Raw genomic sequence first — 23,489 nt, 5'->3', positions numbered from 1 at the left:
TCACCGTTTCATATTTTAAGCCTTTATATTTTACATAAAACCGTATTAGAGGTTAATTGTTTTCACTGGGCACTTTACTTTTTCGAATCAAATACATTTTCCCACTATAGCATCGAAAATGTTATCTTACGTGACCCCCACTAACGACCGCGCATGTCACTTGACGCGACATTGTTTATACGTGAACCAAAGTACATACAATTGTGACGGTAATTAACACAGAGAGCGGGAGTCACCGTCAAGTGCTGGGCACTTTCCAGAAAGACGAATGGGACAAGTGCTCTCCATGTTCGAGGACACCGTGGGTAATCGACACGCGTTCTTTTCCTTACCCCACAACAGAGACAATTATGATACCTTTTCTAGTTAAGGAAATAAGCTGAGCACCTGGAAATTGATTGGTAGGGTGCAAGTTGAGCTACCTAAACAAATTGAGGCGCACGGAAGAAATGCTTTCCGGTGCCACAGAAAGTTGGATACAAGCTTAAATTGTTATGTCATAGCAGACTTACGGATTATTTGCAGGCTTTGCGTGAGGCGAATATGATGAGAAGATTTATTGTTTGACGAAGACTTCACAAGCGAAATCACAAGTATTTGTTTTGTGAAAGTTTTACATTTTTTGTGTTCATCAAATGCTATGTGCTACACGGTTTGGGGGAAGACACAGAGCAAAAAAAATCGGTGGGTAAGGTCAGAATGGTATGTAAGGGAAGTTCAATGAGGAAGCAGTTCTGTAGGCAGATCATACCGGTTAAATAGATGGGTTTTCACTGAGTTCAAACTAGGAGAAGTTGTCGTTAGGGTTGCATCATAGGGTGCTTTTGTATTAAGAACATAATTTCTCTGTTCAGTTCAGATTGATGGTTAATTTTGCTAATAGACTAAAAATTCATGGAAGAAGGGCGATCAGATATAATCGGTAAGGGTGCTCATTCATATACTTTCTAGGAAAGAAGCCCTTCTGTTAGGTCAGATAGCAAAGTAACGTTGCTCGTTGAGTTGAGATTCTGTGGAAGATGTGTGTGGATCAGATCAGACTGTTAAGTTAAGGGATGCGAATGAGATTTAAAAACTGTGAAAGAAATCTGTGGGTTTAATCGTACTGGATAGAAGAGGTGTTTTTTTTGAAGATAGATTTGTAAGAAAGAAGTCAGTTAGTCAGATCTGAAAAAGGAATAATGGCTGCTCAATGGGTTGATGTTTTCTTTCCCTCTTTTGGCGGGTTGGTACAAAATTCCTGTTAGGAAGGTGGGATCGGCTTGGACTTTGCTTGATAAATATTGTAATCAGGAAGAAAAATACTGTGGGCATAAGAAAATAGAAAAATGGGGCGAGGGAAAGTTGAAATGAAACTGATCGAGAATAAGATTAATCGGCAGGTGACTTTTTCCAAGAGGAGAAAAGGGTTGCTGAAAAAAGCAAAGGAGCTTGCCGTGCTTTGCGATGTTGAAGTTGCGCTAATCGTTTTCTCCACCAGAGGGAAGCTTTTCGCGTATGGCAGCCACGGGTATGATTTCCGTCCGTTTTTCCCCGTTCTGTGTTTCGTTAATTTCTTCGGAAGGAAAAATCAAGGTTTTTTAGTTTTAAAAATTTGTTCGAAGGGAAAAAACTAACTCATTTATTCGGCACAAGCGTCTAAAACTCTTTCTTTATTTAAAGATGCGAGAAAACAAGAGTCGGTTACGATAACTTGTCAGGCTATATTATATTTTAAAAAGAATTAGCCAGATTAGACTGAAAATGTCAGGAAAAGTTATAAGGATCTATATATTAGAAGGTTCTATTTGCTTTTACAGCATTTAAGATTAGTTTGCATTTTTTTGACTGTGTCTAGTACAGGTACTGAATTTGCTTTACTTTGAGATAAGTTTTCCATTTAGAAACAAGTCTTCTGAAGACTGTCTCTCGACAATTAATGTTTTTTCGACCAAATTTATTTGATAAAAGCTTATGCGTTTTTATTAACATAAGCGGTCATTCATATTAAACTTCCTTTCTACTATCGGTTTTGATTTAAAGCATAGAAATACGTCAAAATTTCGAATAAATAAGAAATAAAATATAAGCGTTCACGGTAGCAGAGAAACAGGCTGAAAAATGTATACTTACAAACCTTCTTTCTTATCCAGAAGGCGGAAAGTAGAAACAAGAAATAGAATTTAAGAAATTTATCAGCGTTTACAGTAGCAGAGAAACAAGCTAAGAGTGAGGTTCGAGATCGTATGATTATGAACCTTCTGCACTGCCTGGAAGTTAGAAAGATTATATGAAGTACAAGAGAAGACACAGTAATCCGAAGAGTACCATACTTTGAATAAGGGAAAATGACTCGAGAAATATGAAAAGTCTTGCTGCATAAAAACGGAAAGGAATTCATCTTAACGAACCAAATTGGAAACATAACCCTTTGCAAATAGCAGTTGACCTCTGGACTTACAAATGTTGAGCTCCTATTTGAATATTCAATTTATTTTGAATTCCAAGGATCTGGCATTAAGGTAGGTATGGAATAGCGAGAACTGCATTGCATCCTTAGATAGAGAAGAAAAACTATTTGTGCCCATAAATGATTACATCAAATTAGCTACTTTGGAATTATGAATGGCTCACTCTCAGTTTTAAGATTGTTTCCAAAGGTCCGTACAAAAAGAAAGTAACAGAAAAATGAAAAACCCAGCCAGTTTTCTACTCTTCTTTGGCTAGTCTCTCTTGCGACCTCAACCCTTCATTTTTAGATTAAGCTAGATTTTCAGTAAGTTCGACCATTCTTTTGTCCGTTCAACAGCGTCATATGCTTATCCATTCCACCCTTACATTTTGTAGATTAAGACTGTGCTGCCATCTTTTAAGTTCTCTCTTAAAATTTAAATTTTTCCTCGTTCATGAATAAATTCATATTGACAGTTTACAAACAGTATATAAATATGTTTCCCAGCATATATTTCTTATGTGGGTATTGTCCCAATGTCTGATATGAATATGTACGTATTCATTCAAAATCAGCCTCACAAAATGTGCCGTGCTTACTAAAACAGCCACCTCCTTTGTTTTTTTCCCTTTTTTTTCGTTTTACCTTTAAAGATATTTATGTTTTATCTTACTTCATAATTTTTATTTAATTTTTTAAATTTATATATTTAATCTAATTTTTAAATTTGAAATTTAAATATTTTATCATTATATAAAAAATATTGAAAATTCATAATTAATAAAATATATTTTTATGATATCTAACTAAACTAATGACTTATACTAATAACTTTTAAAACATAAATTTTAAATATAAATTTCTAGTAATTAGTTAAAAAATATTTGTTTAAATATATTTATTTTTATTTAGTATTTATAGATTTATTTAAAATTTATATTATTAATGAAGACTAACTCGATTTTTTTTTAATAAGAACTATCATGTTTATAATTAATATTAATATTTTAACATGTAAATAATTTTAGGAACTTAATGTAAGATTTTGTATGTACAAATGTGTTATACCATCAACACACTTGTGCTAATAGACTCCATCTCTTATTGCAACTATGGAATGTTTATCCACATTACTATATTTATTAAAAATAAGCTTTTTAATTATTTTATTTTCTTTAATAATTGATGTTATTAAATATTTCAAAGCAAGTAGTTAAATATTCCAACGACATTGTCACCCCTGTGAGGATCTGCACCCTTGCAAAGAGATACGTGAATAGAAAATACAAAAAAATGTTTGTTTCTATTCATTGATGCAAATTGAAATTATTTAACTGTGTGTAATTTTATGAAGGTTGATTACATTTTGGGAGACAACCCATTGGGAATGTCATACATGGCAGACTATGGAACAAAAATCCCACAACATATTCACCACAAAGGATCATCACTGGCATCAATTTATGATCATCCTTAGAAAATATTGTGTAATTACGATTTCATCTTAGGGTTAGATGGAAATGGCTTGAACCAAAACATATTATTAGCAGCAGTTTCGAGTGCACATTATCTCATTTTCAACAACTTTGAGACCATGTTCAACCTATAGTCATCTATCCATTTTATTTGAATACAAAAGTACCCTGTCTTGTAATAACTTTAAACATATACCATGTAAATAGCTTGGAAAAGAAAAGTACTATATATATATATATGTTGGTAAACAGATTTGTCACAATAGAATTTGCCCAACGGAGTGTGTGGAAAATCGTTCACAACAGTTAGATAGGACCTTGTTATGTGGCCTTCCTCTGCGTTTGGAGGGGCAGCTCCCTCGTATGATATGATTTTGAAGCTTTTCAAATAAAGAATCTAAAACTAAAAGGTGAGAAAGCTCATGATGATGAATGCACCACATGACTCCAAGGCTTTCTCGAACTACTAAATTAAAACTGCTAATAACAACAATCAAGATCTACGCTTGAAAACTATTACTAGCACAATGTTGATCCACAGATTCATAAACATCTACACCATATCGTGAGAATGCTCACTACAAAGAGAATCAACATTTCTAACGATTTAGATTTGGAAGAAGAGAACTCAAATTGCACGTTCCTTTATTTTCTTGCACCAAGAACTCAAGAGGAATTTCTAATTACAAAGACAAAAATTTTACATATTTTCCAAATATCATCTCCTAATCAAAATCCCTTTTTCCAAAAAAAAAAGTCCCTTTACAAAGCCCAAAAGAGCCCTTATATAGACACAAAGGTTAATAACTACCCTTCTGTGGTTAGTAACTACCCCCCAAATACGTGATTTGGATGAGGTTAATTAACCTCCACAAAATTAACCTTAATGAAAAGAATGTTGAGTAATTTATCTTGATAGCCACTAGATCTCCTCCTTTTAATCTTGAATGCTGAAGAAGAGTCAGAGCATGTTTTTTTACAATCCAACTCAAAAAGGTATTTTGCCACATATTCACCTAGCTCCAAATTAGAATGGATTCTACAAGCACCAAGCAGAGATCCCCAAACAACGTCATCTAGTTTGACTGGCATTCTTTGTATAAAATCAATTGCTTTGTTTAGGCGTTCAGCTCGACCAAGAAGATCAACCATGCAGCAATAATGATCTAATGTTGGCTTGATGTGATAACGGTGAACCATTCGATTGAAATATAGCCATCCATCATCCATTAGGCCTGCGTGGCTACAAGCTAACAGAACACTGGTGAAAGTTAATTAAATCTAGAAACATAGAAATATAGTTTAAAATAAAAATAAGATTAATCACACAAAAGACGACAGCTAGGGTTTCTAGTACCGAGGAGGCCAACAATGGCGGCAACAAGGAGTCTGAGGATGACAATCCTGATGGTTGGCAAGTCCTCCCCATGCTCGTGCCTCCTTGGAGTGGTGTTTGTTGCAATGACAAGGGGTGTTAATTTTTTTCCTGGGGTTTTCTTGGCCCAGGGGATGTTCTCTATTTCGAGGGGTTTTGTGTTCTCTATTGAGTGGGGATTGGCCATGGTGGCTTTGTTGGTTGTCTCCACAGTTTTGATGTTACTAGAGACACTTTTCTAGGCTTGATCTAGTGTGGAAGGGTATGGAGTTTGTGGCTAGCAGTGTTTTTTGCTAGCACCCCTATTCCCCATGTTGCGCTTTGGATGTGTTGGGTTTTTTGGCCCAGATGTGGTGCTGGTCTCTACCTCTAGTGGGCTCTTCTATATTTGGAGTTTGGTGGGGATAATGAGGCAAATGTATTTGGTTTGGATGGCTATGTGTTTGTGGCTCTGATGGCAGTGCTTCTCTATGGGGCATTGTGTTATGGCTCATGGGGCTCCTATGATTCCTAGGGTCTGCAGGAGCTTGGACATCAATGGTCTAGTCTAGAGGGGAAATATTGCTCCTATCCCTTATGCTACTTCTATTGATGGGTTTATTCTCACTATACTGGTCTTCACATTCATGAGTTTTCCTAGTAGTGGACCCCCTTGGCTGGGCACTGGTGTGGAGTACACTGTTTTTCATCATTTGGGAACTCGCTTGTCTCTTGATGCTTGCTTCGTTGGGGTTTCCTTTGGTTCCTTTTTCTCTAAGGTGATGGATTTCTCTATTTGGTGGTGGAAGGCAGTTGAGGCTATCATTTCGGGGCTCCTAATGTCTATGTGGTGGAGGAGTCCTTTGTTCTATTCTTTCACTTTCCTACTTTCCATTGAGGTCAAGGACCTTATTAAGGTGGGGGAAAAGCTTATGGAGTTGGTTGCTAGGGGAAACTAGTGGTGGATGGGTTCAAGAGGTACTCTCCTTTTATTGTTTGTGAGTATCTCTTTTCTTATTGTTAGATATCTAACTAGAAAGAACATGTTTGGACATTGTACTTCACGTGGTGAAGGGATGACTCCACAGCTAAATGCTTTGATGTGAAGAGGTGTGTTACTGCCCTCGAGGATGGACTAGGTCTTGCTATATGATTCTACGTTCACAACTCCTATGGAGGTGGAAAAATCTCCTATTGAGGCGAAGATCATATTTGGGCATTGGGAAGCAGAGGATATTCCTATCAAGATTTTGTGTACTTGTGCTACTTTTAGTAGTCTTGTTAGCGGAAGAAGCGCCACAATTGTTATCTTTGGGGTTCAATATTCCTCCTTGCCACTCCTCTCATAGGTAAATTATGGTGCTATGGGGGTTTACGGGGGGTAGAAGACCTTTGACTGCATTTTCCAAGGTTCGAGGTTGAGCTTGCTTGGACCCATGGTTGAAAGATATGTACTATGTTTTCTAGGGCTGGAGGTATAATATTTTTCGATCCTATATTTTTGCTTAGAAATCTAATTAGCGTGGATGGCCTAAGTTTGCTCCCTTGTTGTTATGGTGATTTCCTGTTTTAGTTTTCCTTTTCAGCAAAATTTAGTGATTGCTGGTAGTTTTAAAGGGCACAATTTGGTCCTTTGTTGTTGTTTTTGGTTTAAGTCTACAGGTATTGTGGGGCCTTGTTCCATGTCTTTCATTGATAGTGTTGACCATGGTTAGTGGGCCATTCGCTCATGGACCTTAAGTCTTTGACAGAGGGAGATCTAATTTTGGCACTAGTATTTTTATATTATTAGTGTTTAGAGTTCTAATTGTACTTCGAGTCAACACCCATTAATTGTTGCTTTTGTTATTCAAAAACAGCAAGAGTTAAAATTATCTAAAAAAATCAAGCAATAATTTTTCTTATTAATTAATAGCTAATACATTTTTATAATGTTATAGATTAATATTAGTATTCTGCATACTCGTACGGATACACTTAGATATTCCAAATAAAATAAAATTTTGAAAAACTACATAATGAATGATCAGGTTTCAAAAGCATCTGGCCTACAAATAAGGGTGTACCAGATCATGATTTCATGTCCCTTAAATTGAAATCTCATTCAACTAATTTAATTTTGAAGTAGTCATGCTATTTTAAAAGTAAGGCGGAGTTATAATTCCTCATGGGTTTCATACCTTTTGGGAGTATCTTTCTTTTTATTAAGCTTCATTACATCAATATGAAACTCTGAAGAAAGCCAAGAAGGCTGAGAGATCAAAATTGTAGAAGTAGGTTAAGGCTCAAAACACCAATCCAGAAAACATTTAAACCATTATCAGATGTTGGTGCTTCCTTTTTAATTTCTGCATAACCACAGACTATGAATTCGATTTGTGTTTGAAGTTAGACTAGTGCACAGCCAGATTGCTAACACTATAACATCTTTGTTAAAGAAAAGAGGAAAAAAATGGAAAGGGTTGAGACTAACAATAGCTATCTAGTAAATAACAGTTTTTGGAAGAGATTGTGTTGGAGTTTTTGCATCAACATTTTGGATCACACTCTATGATCTATCATTAGGACAAAAGAGTGTGATCCGAAATGTTGATGCAAAAACTCCAACACAATCCCTTCAAGAAACTATTACTTACTACATGATGGATTGTTTTTGAATAAAAAAGTAGCCAAAATAAGGGGGTTGGCCATTAAAACAGACAAACTGGTCCACAACTAGTAGATTACCACCAACCAAAAATACCCCCTACCACTTTTAACACAAAAATATTGTTCGGAAGCATGAAGATAAAAGTATCAACATGCATTAAACAACTATTGCATGTACTAAAACTGCTAAGACTAAGAAATCATAATAACAAAGCCACAACTATCTTAAACCCAGCAAAGTTCGACAACCAACAAATTAAAAATGTAGAGAGTCGGGAGGAAAAGGCCCTAAGGCTTCTTGGCATCCTTCCCCCTTAGAAGGATTTTTGTCTAGTCTTCAGCAAGGAAGTTGGACAACATTCTGGAGTCCTAATTGGTCAAATCACCCTCTTGGTCCTTTAGAAAATGTAATGTGGTAGTAGTAGCATTTGTCACCTTGACAGTGAATTTAGTCAAGAGACACATTCTTTCCTCTAGGGCGTAGATTCTCTCCCTTGGCTCATTGCCAACCATCTTCCAAACCTCCTCAATGACCTCCTACTTGTCACAATGGTAGCCATGCACTTGCTCCTTAGTGACATTTTGCACAATTAGGGGGTTAGGTATAATATTATCCTTAGTAGAAACCCTAGCAGGAGAGGAAACCATAATAGAAGAGGGCACTCTATCCACAGTATCAGGGAATTGGTCTTGAGTTAGGTCCACACATCCCATTACAATGGAGGCCAAAACATGCATCACCTCTTTCCCCCATTTAATCACACCTCTCGAGCCAGACCTTGAGGAATCAAAAACCTCCACTTCCTCCTCCATATTTCCCCCTCCAAAATTTGAAGCCTTATGTTTTATCATTTGTTTAGGGTGGCCCATCTCCTTTGAATTTGAATCATCCTCCTGTGAGGCCCCAGATCTCAACTTCCTTTTTGCATTGGATTTCACAATCCTCCCCAACCTCCTAACACCTCTCCTCTCATCCTCTGAGTCCTCTGGTTCCTTCTCTTTTCCTTTTTCCAACTTCACTTTTTTACTGGGGGCTATAGGGGACCCACTAGGCGAAGGCAAGGAGTAGGGGCTTTGGGGCCCGTGATCCTAAGGGAGATTTTTTTTTTTTTGGGGGGGGGGGAGGGGGTTGGGGGAGCAAGGATATCAATCTGAACAATTCTAAGGGGGATCAACGCAAGGTGGAATTGATAGAGATGAAACATCAACCCTTGATGCAGAATGGTATAATTAACCCCCTTTCTCATTTTTTCCTTAACATTGGCAACAATATCAACCAAATCACGTAATAGAAAAAATAAAAAAGAAATGAAATCATGGTGGTGAAAATGGTTCAGAAGAGGGAAATGGTAATAATAGCAAACACCATACCTCCTTTCAAGTGTTAAATACTTCATCAACACCATACATACTTTATTCAATTCTCCCTCATAAACCCTACTTTATGGTGAATAGGTTCCTCACCCTCTAGAAAGAAACAATTCAAACTCGCTTCATCGGCCACCCTTGTCACTTTTTGCCATTTCCTTCCCTTCATAGCAAGACTTGTCGCTAGAGCGATAACTTCCTCCAAAATATGAAATGAGATAACATTAACTGTGACTCTTCTATCCTCCCAAGAATTAACGAACTGCAGGGAACAACTTTCATCATATTCGTTCAGCGCCTCCATGAATAGGATAAATCCTCCCTCTTTCAACATATACCAAACTAGCGGTTTCCTAGCACTTTCCTCTATTATAGAAGGCTCAATTCACAGAAGATCACCCCCCATCTCTGCAATTTTCCCTAAGAGTCTCTCCTTCTCTCAAATCCAGAGGCAATTACTAAGAATGCAATCACACTTAGGTGCAACAATGGTGGGCCTTAAGCAATCATAAAGGCATTTATTGTTAATAATAGTTGTGTCCCATCTAGACATATTTGTCACGTGTTGACCACCTTTATCCCTACTCTAGTCTTTTCCATCATTCCCAATAAGCCCAAACCATTTAAAATTTGAACTTTTACTCATCACAAAGTATGAGGACACACAAAATAATCATTAAAAATACACTCATCTCAAACTTTGATCTTCTTTCCATTTTGGACCATGCGAATTTATTATCACAAGTACCTTTTCTACTACTCTTTGCCATCTGTCCATAATGACTCTGTCCCATCCGCCGACTCAGCAATGAGTCACTATAATTTAAAATGATCCTCCAACTAGACTTAGTCATGCTTAATTTCTTTAATCACTAAATCTCTTACCAAGTTTGGTAAGGCTTTAAATTCCCTCCAACACCATAGGTCCTTCACATTTAGACCTAACACCACCATTCCATCAACCACCCCATTTCCCTCTTGAAAAATATGATGCAATTCAAATATTTTTAAAATAATCAATAATGTCTGATGTCTTCTACAATTCTTTTGATTGCCCAACCTTCATTCATGATTCCTTTTACAGTTTCAATAATAATTTTCGAGTCACCTTCAATCTCCACGTTTTCCCATCCAACATTGATTGCCATTTTCAAACCCTAGAACAGAGCCATAGCTTCAGCAATATTGTTGGAAACTTTCTCCAAATCTTTGGCATAGGCCAAAAGCATCCTACCCTCGTTGTCCTTGACTATATCTCCACTAGCCGATCCCTCCTTTCCAGTAGTGCCATCAAAGTTGAGCTTAACCGAGTTCTCTCTCAAGTGTTTCCATCGTGTCCTTTTCCTTGCCAACAGATTGGAATTATCAATCTCCACGAGCCTCTCTTCCAGACTCTAGCTCTTGGCAATTCTAATTTCCATTTGATTGGGGGGATGACCTTCCACATTCAGGCAAAGAGTGGGTGGGTAAAAGGGCCTTGCCAACTCTCAACAAATTGTTCAATTCCTCTATTAAATACCCAATTCAAGTCCAATTTCTGTAATATCCTCCCCCATACATTAGAAGCATATTTACAAACAATGAATATATGGATAATATTCTTCTCCTCTTTCTTACACGTGATGGATTGTAGAAAATTGATGTCTTTAATAGTAATCTACTTTTAAAATTAATTTCATGAGAAAGTCCATTGGCTACGTAGTTTGTCGTATCTTCCGAGGGTGTCATGAGCGAACTTCTTCCAAAGCATATGTCATCGTTAAATTTAACCCATCGAAATTTTCAAAAACCTTAAGATTATGGTTTAAAATAAATTTGAATTCTACAGTTGGAATTTTTATGTATATAGAATTGTGATAAATTTATAGGTTAATAAAATCTGTCAAATGCTTCCTCCAGCTTTTCATCGCGCGTTAAGGATAGCGTTATTCAAACCCTACTTTTATATATAGAAACGTATAGATTAATGTCCTCGAGTACTCAACATAGAATACATATTTAAGAACTGTTTTATTATGTTAAGTGGCTCAGTTATAGCTTCTTCAGAGCTCGAGTTTTAATAATAAGTAGTAGTAGCCATAGACTAGTCTGAAACTCTGTCTTTGTTTACTTTCAATAAAGTTACTGCATAGTACAGATCCAATGTTTTTCCCTGAAATCACATGTAAGGCGACATCTTTCGTGACAGAAGAGTACGTTCGTAGGTTTTGACAATGTTGCCAAATCTGAAGTATAATCTCAACTGAATCTGGTATTGATTTGACTGCGGAAAGGTAAATCTAAGCCACTTTATATATAGGAACGTTTCCAATGTTCAGTGACGTTAATAGAATGCCAGCTTTTCGAGTACTAAATCTCCCCAAATAATGCAACACAAAATCTCTGTGACATCAGAAGAAATGACGTTGCTTTTCAGTATTTTACTTAATCACAAGTTGGCCACTGCCTAGGCGAATGCAAACATGCTTTCACAGAAACCAGTGGCTGAGGTTTCCTATCTAAGTACTAAAAAGTTTAGCTAGCCTACTACCAAACATTTCTGTAGACCCTTTTCGCTTTGTTTTGCAGACGTTGCGGTACCATTTTCAATTTAAAATAAAAATTTAATTTGAAGTCATTTATACAAAATTATTTTAGTATAGGGAAGAGCATAAGTGCTCGTGTGAGTTTAAATAGCTGTCCAATTAATGTCATTTGATTTCCACAATCCATTAGTAATATCATGAGAAGATTTTCTAGAGCTTGATTGTGTCACAATTTTTGAAGCATCAACTTTTCGGATCACACACGGTGATCCATCATCAGGATGAGGAGTGCAAGAGAATAGAGAAAAAAAATTTAAGCATCAACTATTCTCTTGCACTCCTCATCCTGATGATGGATCACTATGTGTGATCCTAAATGTTGATGCTTAAAAAATTGTGACACAATCAAGTTGTTCAATTATTTTTTCACCAACTTTCTAAATATAAAATATAAAGAGCTAAATAAATAATAATTTAAAAAAAATTATTAATAAGTTTTACATATATCATTATTAATTTATATTTTAGAATTTTTGTTCAGTCTATTTTTGTATTATAGTTGGAACATTTGTGTATGACTATTTACACATTTTTAATAAGTACTAATAGTTTTCAGTGTATTATTATTGAGACATCTTTAAGTAGGTAGCAAACAATACTTATAAATGACCACTTTTTGATCCTTGAAAGCATAGCCAATTTTATAGGAGGATCATTGCTACCCAGAAGCCATATAATATTTTTAAGTAGTGAAGTCAAATACAATGGTAACTAGAAAATTTGTCAAAATCTAATGTATAGTTTAGGCTATGTTGGTGCACAAAGTTAGCTATAATGACAGTTGGTAGGCTTCCCCTATCATGATTCAATTGTAGAGATTATGAATTTATTTTTGAAGCTTTTTCTTGATATAAGATTCTTATGATCGACAACTTTTTTTAGCTATCTAATAGGAGAACACAAGCAATCCTACCAAATTTATGTGATCCATACCTCATCCCTAATGTTGTTACCACACAACAAGACTTGATCCTTAATGAGCTTATCGATAAATGTGTTGTCAAACCTTAGAAGAATGCTTTTTGCTTCTACAATTCTCTCAACATAATGATGGATCATGCAATGCGATCTAAAATGTTAATGCAAACAAATCTTATGTAATTGTATCAATGAATAAAGTACCCTAATCTTTCTTTTATAAATTAGACATTTTATGAGAATCTGCCCCTAAAAAGTATGGAAGACCCACCTACCTTGTTGCAAAAAAATTGTTAAGATAAAAGAGAAAATAAAAAGTTATAATATAAAATACATAATGGAGAATAACAGTTAGGAAAATTGCAATTTAAATTAACTATCTACATAACTATAGAGAATAGTATGAAATGTGTCAACATTCCTTCCTTTATTACATTGTTCATGTAAAAGTATCAATCATACCCCCTATGTTTATACAACACTTTTCCCCCTAATTTAATAATATGAATACCTATGTTAAGAAAATCCTCTCTTCAAGAAGAATATTCATATAGTAAGGCTCTATCAAGTTGTTTCTTGATCTTGAGAAATGTGTAGCTACAAGTTGCATTCTTAAGCTTTTAATTTGAACTTTTAAACCATCAAGTCTTGAATTATTCAATAAAAATATGTAAGAGCTATGATAGAGTCCTATCATTACTTTATGAATGCAAACAAGTATAAGTGTTGATCGTATACTTTGTTCAGCTCATTGGACTACAATCCATATTGTATTCAACACCAAATCATGAACCTGACTACAGATCTAGATGTTTCACAACAAATACATTCTTCAAAAACTAACAACACCAATAAAGAAAATTTAATGAAAATAAAAGACTTGATCTAAAAAACTCTTCCCATAGAAAATATCTCAAAGCAAAAGGCTAGATTGAGATGATCCAAAATCTCCATACTTCTAGCCTCTAATATAACCTTGTTAGAATATCAATCAAAAGTATTCACAAGACACCTTTGAACAAAGTCTCTTATATAAAAATAAATTAAATCCCATAAAAGACTTATAACTTCTCTCTTTCTCAAAAAAATGTTTTCTCTTTAAAATAAAATATTTCAATCAATGTTTGACACAATATCACTCTTATAACTATTTGTAACAAACTATTGAAACTAGGACAACTTATCACTCTAAATTTGAAACTACCTCAATATAGAAATTGCAAACCAAGAAAAATTTGATACCTTCATTTCAAATTGTTCTACATATTTAAGTCAATGTGAGGGGACTGCAACCTCGTATAAAGAACTCTCCTCTGAAGTAGTTTGGCCTTACAAAATGTTTCAAACATTGAACAATTTAAGTACTATTCTGCTGCAATCGAAAAGAAAACCTTGATATCACACTCTAAAACCTTTGGGAATAATGCTTCCAAGAGTTTAGAAACATAAAATTCTTCCACAACTATTTCCAATTACTTGAAAAACATAAAAATCTTCAACTATTTCCAATTACCATTCTTCTACACAAATTTCCTTTCCTTTTTCCCATGTTTCTTTCTTTTAAAAATATCTCCACCCTTCTTGATGCTATCAATGTAACACAATTGTAGAACTATGAAAATAAATGTAGAGCTTGTCAACAATGTAACATGTATTTTATTATACTAAAAAAATGCGGCATCCATTTGAAGATGCAAAACTCCTGGTCGCTCTATACGATTCAGTATAACAATTTAGAAGGTTTAATTCTATGCAATCAATTTAACATCAGCCGGTAAATTAAATATAACCCCTACAAAGAAGTTTAAACAAATCCTTTGCGTATAACATCTAGAGCTCTTGAATTGCAAAAAGCCTTTTTTTTTTTGGATGTGTTTTGACAAATAGTTTGCTCTTAACTAATTACCTTCATATCCAATTGATTTGAACACAACAATCAAGATTGATTTACATTGCCAGCAATAGATAACAAATATATAACTTTCATTATTCTCAAGTACAATTACATGAATGTTTCATAAACCTAAACTACTACATAAACCCTCTTATAATTGCCCACACAACCACACAAAGCATGAAAGGAAGGTAAAGTGAAAAATAATACTTCTAAATATTAAATCTAATAGAAGAAATGATACAAAAACAATTCAAAAATCTCTAAGCTATTATAAATTACATAAACACATACATAAAATAGATTTACATAGATAAACACATAACAACATATATAATTGGGAAAATCCTTTTTAGGAAAAAACCCACCACTTTGAAACCAGACACAATCATATTATTAATAACAAAAATATCACAATACAATCTCTAGAGCCAAAGTTCTCCAAAAGTAATCAACTATGATGTCTAGAATCTTTCTAATAGCATAACAACACCCTTCAAAATACTTATCTCTCTCACATTTCTCTTCAACAACGCTTTGTATTTATAGAGTTTTCATACCAAAGGGAAAAAATTCTAAAGCCTCTACATTCAATGTATTTACAACTTATTTTGGAAACTTCATTTATGCACAACTCTTGCATAAAAAAAAAATTCAAGAGTAAATGCCAAAATGATAGACTTTTTATTTTTTGTTCCAAGACTATCTTTGTGGAAGATTTTGTCACATTTAACATCTTTCCAAAAATACATAAATAAAAAATCAATAAAATGATAAGGTTGAGTCACCTTATCCCAACAATTTCCCACTTGAAAAAGACTATATAGGAGTCATTGTATCACAACTTAGGCCCACAACCCATAGAACCAATACATCATCTATACTTTTCAGTGTGCATTGGCTTTGTCAATGCATCTGCAACATTCTCTAAAGTACCAACGTTTTCCAATTTCACTTTCCATTATCCACCATATCACAAATAAAATGATGTTATATATCAATATACTTTGTTCTAACATGAAAGTATCATTCTTTGTTTTAAATAACACTCTGGCTATCACAACAGATAGTAGTTTGTCCTGTATAAAAACCAATATTATAACACAATTTGTTTAGCCAAATGACCTCTTTAGAAGCATGAGTAGTTGCCTCATACTTTTCTTCTATAGTGGATGAAGAAGCTACAACCTGTCATTCCCATCCAACTAATTACACCCAAACATCATGAAAACATGTCCATTGGTGGATCTTCTTCTATCAATATCACCTACCCAATATGAATCCACATATCCATGAATATAAATAAAGTTTTGATATCTAATAGGATCATCACATGTGAAAATATATGAAATACTTAGTTGTGCCCTTCAAATACTTGAACACTCTCTTAACTGCATGGTAATACAATCTTTCGAGATTAGCCATATACTAACTAAGGACTCCCACTACATGGGCAATATCTGGCCTCATACAAACCATAACATATATCAAACTACCAAAAACATTCACATAAGGTGCTCTACACATTTCTTCCATCTTAATTTTGGACAATCCATCTTAAAGAGTTTCATTCCTTGTAACATTGGAGCAACTACTATGTGCAAGTTGTCATGCTAAATTTATCCAACACTGAGTTTACTTACTTCATCTTGCTCATCCAAATCTTTTTTCTAGCTCTATCTCTAATAATCTGAATCCTAAGAATATATCCAACTACACCTAGATCTTTCATTTCAAAATGTGTTATTAATTGAGATTTCAAATTTGAAATCATTCTTTTATTGTTCCCAATAAATAACAAATCATCCACATACATGACTATCCAAAGAATATGAACATTTTCAAATTTATAATATATGCAATGGTCATATTTAGATCTCAGGAATCCCAGGACAACATATCTGTGCCAAACATTTGATACCACATTCTATGAGACTACTTCAAACTATACATATATTTCTTCAACTCATGAACAAAACTTTCTTTACCTTTCTCAATGAAATGCTCTGCCTATAACATATAAATTTTCTCCAATTACCATGATGGAATGTTGTCTTCATGTCCATTTTCTCGACTTCAAAATCATAAGCTACAAGTTATAAGAAGAATCAAATGGATTTTAGCTTTGCTATAAGAGAGAATATTTCACCATAATCAATTGCCCCCACCTATAAATACCCCTCCATGATCGACTATGCCTTATACTTCTCAACACCACCATCTTGACCCAATTTCTTCTTGAACACCCAATTACATCCAACATCTTTTTATCCCTTAAGAAAAGGAAATAAGGTGTTGTTTACCATAAATATAATATTCATAGAAGTCAAATCCATATTACAATCATCAAGGGCTTCAATAAGGCTCTTATTTTATAGGACTCTAAGACCCTTCTCATGCTAATGTGACCAAGTCTTTAGTGTCATAACATTGTCATCTCATCTAGGAGATTCATCTCTAAAGTATGTGCACCCTTAGGAACCCAAAATAATGACCAAATATAGAAACAATGGTCTCCTTTTCTTGATCTATTGTGAGGATGAAGAATCCAAAGCATTTTTCTTTGACTTTACAAAAGCAATATTGCAGTGAATTGTGCATGCATCCATCCTATACAAGGGTCCAATCCTAACACCCTTAGAAAGCATCACAGAGCCTCTTATCATCTTGCATCCATCACTTAAGAAATCAACATGTACACCCACATCACCAAGTTTACTAACTGAAAGCAACTTTCGTACTAAACTTGGGGTATACAACACACCATAAATCCCATCCACTCTACCATAAAGAAATCTAATCTTGAGTCTACCACAACCAACAATATTTAGGTGAGAGTTATCACCCAGACATACCATTCCTCCATCACACTCTTCATACTTTGAAAGCCAATCTCTATGAGATGTCATGTGGAAAGAAACACCTAAATTTCTTAACTATACATTTTTTGATGCATGTGTTGCCAAGGCTAGAAAAAAAGCATCTACACCATCTTGAGAGGATTTTTTAGAGTTAATCAGAGAAATCATTTTCACCTTTATTTCTCTTATCCTCGCACTCTTTTATAACATGACTAAGTTTATTGTAGGTCTAATAAAATTTCTTTGGGATTTTTACCATGAGATTTAGATCTCCTAGGAGACTTGGATTTACCCTTCCTGTGATTTTTCTTTCCTTTCTCCATGTTCTATCATGGGTGATGCATTAGCATATCAGGTTTACAATAATTATGTTTGGTAGAAGTGTTCGACCATAATTACGATTTTTCTTGCTAGTTATTTTGGTAGTGGCCTCGGTGGAGTATTCTTGTGTCCATTCATTGAGTTGGCTTGTTTTCTATATCATTTGCTATGATTTCCAAGTCATGTCGATGAATATTTTGTGTCTTCTTGGTTTCTTGTGTCACCAAGTTGTTATGTTGGTTGGTGTTGACTGGCTCTTGGTCTCACCGAAGGATTTATTTATATGGACAACTTTTGTATTTAATTTGTGATCATGATTTTAATAATAGGATTTATCATTAGAAAGCGTGTGCATCTATATTAGGGTTGTTCCTTTCTCCAATATAGATCTAGAAAGTTCTATAAGCTATTTTGTTTAGTATAAATAGGAGTCTTGAGCTAGGTTTAGGGATAGTTAGAAGTAGCGATTTTGAGGGTAGCAATGAGAAGGATTGGGGATCAAGGATCTCACATGGATGTATGAGGATTGGCCTATTGTATTGTTGAAATATATTGTACTAGTCATAACTAGGACAGCCTTATAACATGTCATCTATGAAGTTTGATGAAATAAATACATCAATTTGACTCTCTCTCTCTCTCTCTCTCTCTCTCTCTCTCTCTCTCTCTCTCTCTCTCTCTCTCTCTCTCTCTCTCTCTCTCTCTTTCTCCAATTATTAATTCCTTCTTTTGTCTAGTGGTAGCATATCAGATTGACCTAGGTTTGTGAATCTAGATATTTGATCAGGGTTCCTTCTTGCAAACCCTAGTTGGATATTTATTATGGAGTAGCAGATTGCAATCTGACCTTCAACTACAGAAGATTTCAAGAAAGTTTGTAGAAGGAGAGATGGAGAGATATGATTAGTTGATATGATAAGACAAATTGTTTCTTAGTTGGACTCTATTGAGACAGTCCAATGTCGTGGAAGACATCTTCATGATAGGAGTGATGATGATGCTAAAGGAGCATAGGTTGCTACTGCACTTAAACCTATGATGGATCCAGGAGAAGAAAGGTTCCTATAAACATTGACAAGTTTGAAGTCTACAATGCAATTTAGCCCTTCTGAATACAGTGGAAAGCTAGCCTCAGATGAATTAATGGATTCAGTCACTGAGATGGAGAAATGCTTTGAGTATGAAAACATAATAGAAGAAAAGGAGGTGAAAATTGCAAGCAAAAAATTGAAAGTTCATGCATCCTTGTGGTGGGAGCATTTACAATTAGATCAACAAAAGAGAGGTACAACCAAAATCAAGGTATGTGATAAGATGGTGAATAAGTTAAAGGGTGAGTTTCTACCTTGTGATTATTAGATTAAATTGGTAAGATAATGCAAAGCTTGAGACAAAGATATAGGTCGGTGAAAGACCATATAGAGGAATTTTACAAATTAGATATCAGATCTGGATATATAGAAGATGAGGTAGAAAGGATTGCAAGATACTTGAATATATTGAGAAGTTCCATCTAGGAGGAGATCAGTTTACTCAAGATGGAGAGCATTGAGGAGGGTTATTAGTCTACCCTTAAAGTCAAGGAGAAATTTAATAAGACATGGGAGAAAAGACAATGAGGAAGAGCTAGATCCTATGGTGAAAATAATAGATATGGTCAGGACAACAGAAAATCAAGATGAAGGCAAGAACGAGTGGTAAGGTGAAAATTCATCCTAAGGAAGAGGTAGTTATAATCGAGGTGGATATAGTAGAGGTGGTTTTGAGGAACTTGTTACAATTGTGGTTAAGAAAGGAATAGATCATTTGAATGTGTGCTTATGGATAAGAAAGTTGGTTGTAGTAGAAATGCTTTGGTGCAATAAGACTTACTCAATGAACATAAGAAGGAAGGAAACCTAATGGTTAGAAAAGCATTATGGAGTGAAACCAATAAGGACAATCCAGTAAGAAAGAGTTTGGTTATAACCACATGCAAAGTTATAGATAAAGTGTGGAAGGTGATCATTGATAGTCGGTGTTAAGATAAATTGGCATTTAAAGAAGTGGTTACCAAGTTAGAGCTAGAAAGGTTGAAGCACCCAAAACCATAATATATTTCATGGATTAAGGATGAGCATACACTACTGGTAAGTGAACAATGTTATGTGAATCAAAAAGTATTATGATAAGGTGTTGTGTGATATTATGCCTATGGATTGTTGTCATATTTTGTTGGGTAGACCTTGGCAATATGATAGACATGCTCTATACAATGGAAAATTGAACAAATATACCATTTGGGCTAATGGGAAATAAACATTGTTACTTTTGATTGAGAAATTTGTAGGAGAGACATCTATATATGTAAAAGTTTTCTTAATGGAAGGTAAACATTTATTTTAAGGATCTATAGAAGAATGATTTTTATTTTTTTTGTATTTTCTAACCAATTGAGCAAGAGAATAAAAGATTGAATTCCTGAGCAGATTGAAAAGTTACTCACTAAGTATAAAGAGATCATTTTAGCTAATGTACCTGATGGTTTACCACCAATGAGGAGTATTAGTCACTGCATGGATTTGATTCCTGGAGCCAGTTTTCCAAATAAAGCACCTTACCAATTGACACCTACCAAGAATAAGGAGCTTAACCAAAATGTTCAAGAGTTATTGCACAAAGGTTTGATTAGAGAGAGTTTGAGTCTATGTGCAGTACTAGTTGTGTTAGCATCAAAGAAGAATGTACAGTAGTAAATCTGTACAAATTCTAGAGCTATTAGCAAGATAATAATTAAGTATGAATTTCCTATGCTAGGGATGGATGATATGATGGATTTTTTGGAGTAAGATATTTTACCAAGATTGACTTAAAGAGTGGATATCATCGGATGAGAACTCGAGAAGGTGATGAATGAAAGACTGCTTTTAAGACAAAAGAAGGTTTGTATAAATGGTTGGTTCTGCCTTTTGGTTTAACTAATACATCAAGTACTTTTATGAGGTTGATGAGTGAGGTATTGAAGAGATTATTGAGGAAATTTGTGATTGTATTCTTGGGTGATATTCTGATATTCAGTAAAATCAAAGAAGAACATTGGTTGTACATTAGATAGTTATTATAGATATTAAAAGAAGAAAAGTTGTTGATCAATTTGAAGAAGTGTTCTTTCTTGAAAGAGGAGTATATGTATTTGAGATTTGTGATTTAAGATGATGGTTTGAAGATGGATCCTATGAAGGTTAAAGGAATTCCTGAATGCTCTACACCCGAGAATATTGGTGAGGTAGCATCATTTCCTGGTTTAGAAAGTGTACCTAGAGTTTATCATAAATTTTAGTTCAATTTGCAATGCGATGACCAAGACAGTGAGAGGTGATAAAAAGGAATTAAAGTGGATAGATGGAGCTGATAATATTTTTGAGACTTTGAAACAAAAGGTAGTTGAATTACCCATGTTAGCTTTGCGTGATTTTAATAAGGTATTTTATCTTGAATGTGATTTAAGTGGTACTACAATAAGAGTTGTATTGAGTCAAGAAGGTAAACTTGATGCTTTCTTTAGTGAGAAGTTGAATGATGCTAAAAAAAATGTTCTGAGTATGATCAAGAATTCTATACTACTGGTTAAGCCTTGAAGAACTGGTGACATTATTTGATGCCAAAAGAATTTGTGTTGTACACTAATGATAAGGATTTACAGTATTTGGGTAATCAAAATAAATTGAATCAAAGATACATGAAATGAGTGGATTATTTGCAGAATTTCACATTTTTTTAATCAAACATCGATGTGGAGTACCTGACCGAGTTGTTGATGCATTGAGTGGATGAAGATATTTGCTGACTGAGATGAGAATTGAGGTTTTTTGGTTATGATGACATGAATAATTTGTATGAGAATGACCCTAATTTTTCTAAGTCATCGAGAATGTGTCGAGCACCTATTCCAGATCAACCAAGTAAGTAGGAAGATTATTTTATTACAAAAAGTATGTTGTTCAAAGGAATTCAATTATGTATATTGAAAGGATCATTGAGAAGTAATTTGATAAAAGAAAAGCATAGTAGTAGATTGGCTGGACATTTTGGGATTGATAAGGCATTGAGTTTTCTTAAGCAAAGGTATTTTTGACCTTATTTCTATATGGATGTTCATAAATTTATGATGAGTTGTGGAGTTTATCAAATTGCAAAAGAAGTAAGAAAAAATATTAAATTGTATATATTGATTTCTATTCTTGAGATTCCTTGGAGTGATATCAATATGAATTTTGACCTTGGCTTACCGAGGACAACAAGGGGTAACAATTCCATAATCATAGTTGTGGATAGATTTTCTAAGATGACACATTTTGTACCATGTATGAAAACATTAGATGTAATACATAGAGCAAATATTTTCTTTGAGGAGATTGTTTGTTGGTTATTTTTAGAAAACTCTATGGAGTTGGACATCAAGTTTAAGTATAAATTTAAATTTCATCCATAGATCAATGGATAAACATAGGTTGTGAATAGGATTTTGGGTAATTTTTTGAGATGCTTAGTTGGAGATAAATTGAGTAAATGGGATTCAATGTTGGCACAAGAAGGATTTGCATACAATAATTTAGTTAATAGAGTACTAGAAAAACACCTTTTTAGATTGTTACTAGCATGCAATTGAGAGGTATGTCATATTTGAGGGATATTTATGGAGAAGAGGAGTAATGAAGGGAAAGTATTTGTTGAATATAATAATTAATTGCATGAAGAAGTAAAACATAAGTTGGAGGAATGTAATCATAAATACAAGGATAATGCATATAACTTAAGGAGACAAGGTTTTTGAGGTTGGTGATGAGGTAATGATTCATTTCAAGAAAGGGAGATTTCCTATTTGAACATATAGTAAGTTGAAGATGGAGAAATTTGGTCCTTCCAGAATAGCAAAGACATTTGATAGTGGATATGATTATGAAGTTGATTTACCTGATGACATGGATGTATCACCTATTTTCAACATCACAAATTTGTATGAGTTGCATGGCCGTGATAAAGAAGTGATCGTACCAAACGATTATCCTAAGAAGTAGATAGAAGAAGTTGAACAGATTTTGGAATGGAGATTTGACAAAAGCACAATGGAAAAAGACTACATGGAGTATTTGGTGAAGTGGAAGAATAGACCAGTTGAAGACTCAACATGGGTTTCTCAATCTGAGTTGGATTCAGAATGAGAAATGTCTTCAGAGATTCATTTATTTTCAACCCCAAGTGTTTGATATAGGAGCATCTTAGGTGTATAACAATTCTGCTCAGTAGAAGTATTTAGGTATCATTGCAATTCTACTCGGTAGCAATTTTGGTAGATTGCGCATGGTGTGTTCCTATGTTCATTCACCAATTTTGCTAAGTTCTTATGTCATGTGCTATGTTCGTCGAGTGACATTGATGAATATTCTATGTCTACTCAATTTCTTATGTCATAAATTGTTCTATTGCTTGGTGTTCACTAGCCCTTGGTCTCACTGAGGGATTTATTGTTATGGTTGACTTGAGTATTTAATTTGTGATCATGAATTAATGATGGGATTGATCATTGGGAAGTGTGCAGATCTATATTTGGGTTGTTTCTTTCTCCTGTGTGGATCTAGAAAGTTTTGTAAGCC

The 23,489-nt window shown here is 34.4% G+C and overlaps 1 protein-coding gene across 2 annotated transcripts in view; it reads left to right on the top strand.

Annotated features, from left to right (window-relative positions):
- The first annotated feature begins 396 nt into the window (after positions 1 to 396).
- Positions 397 to 23,489, top strand: part of LOC149554458 (MADS-box transcription factor 6-like) — a 191,636-nt gene continuing 168,543 nt past the window's right edge. The window contains exon 1 of one of the 2 annotated variants that reach the window (XM_089828524.1): positions 397 to 1,510. In XM_089828524.1, the coding sequence (XP_089684650.1) occupies positions 1,329 to 1,510 (182 nt within the window). In that variant the 5' untranslated portion in view covers positions 397 to 1,328. The remainder of the gene's footprint in view (positions 1,511 to 23,489) is intronic. The other variant, XM_089828522.1, reaches the window with a different exon arrangement.

Source organism: Cupressus sempervirens, chromosome 5, assembly GCF_028749045.1.
Source record: "Cupressus sempervirens isolate cs-2001-9-10 chromosome 5, ASM2874904v1, whole genome shotgun sequence".
NCBI lineage: Eukaryota > Viridiplantae > Streptophyta > Pinopsida > Cupressales > Cupressaceae > Cupressus > Cupressus sempervirens.
Note: the sequence above shows the minus strand (reverse complement) of the source record. Positions and strands in the feature narration are given on the sequence as shown.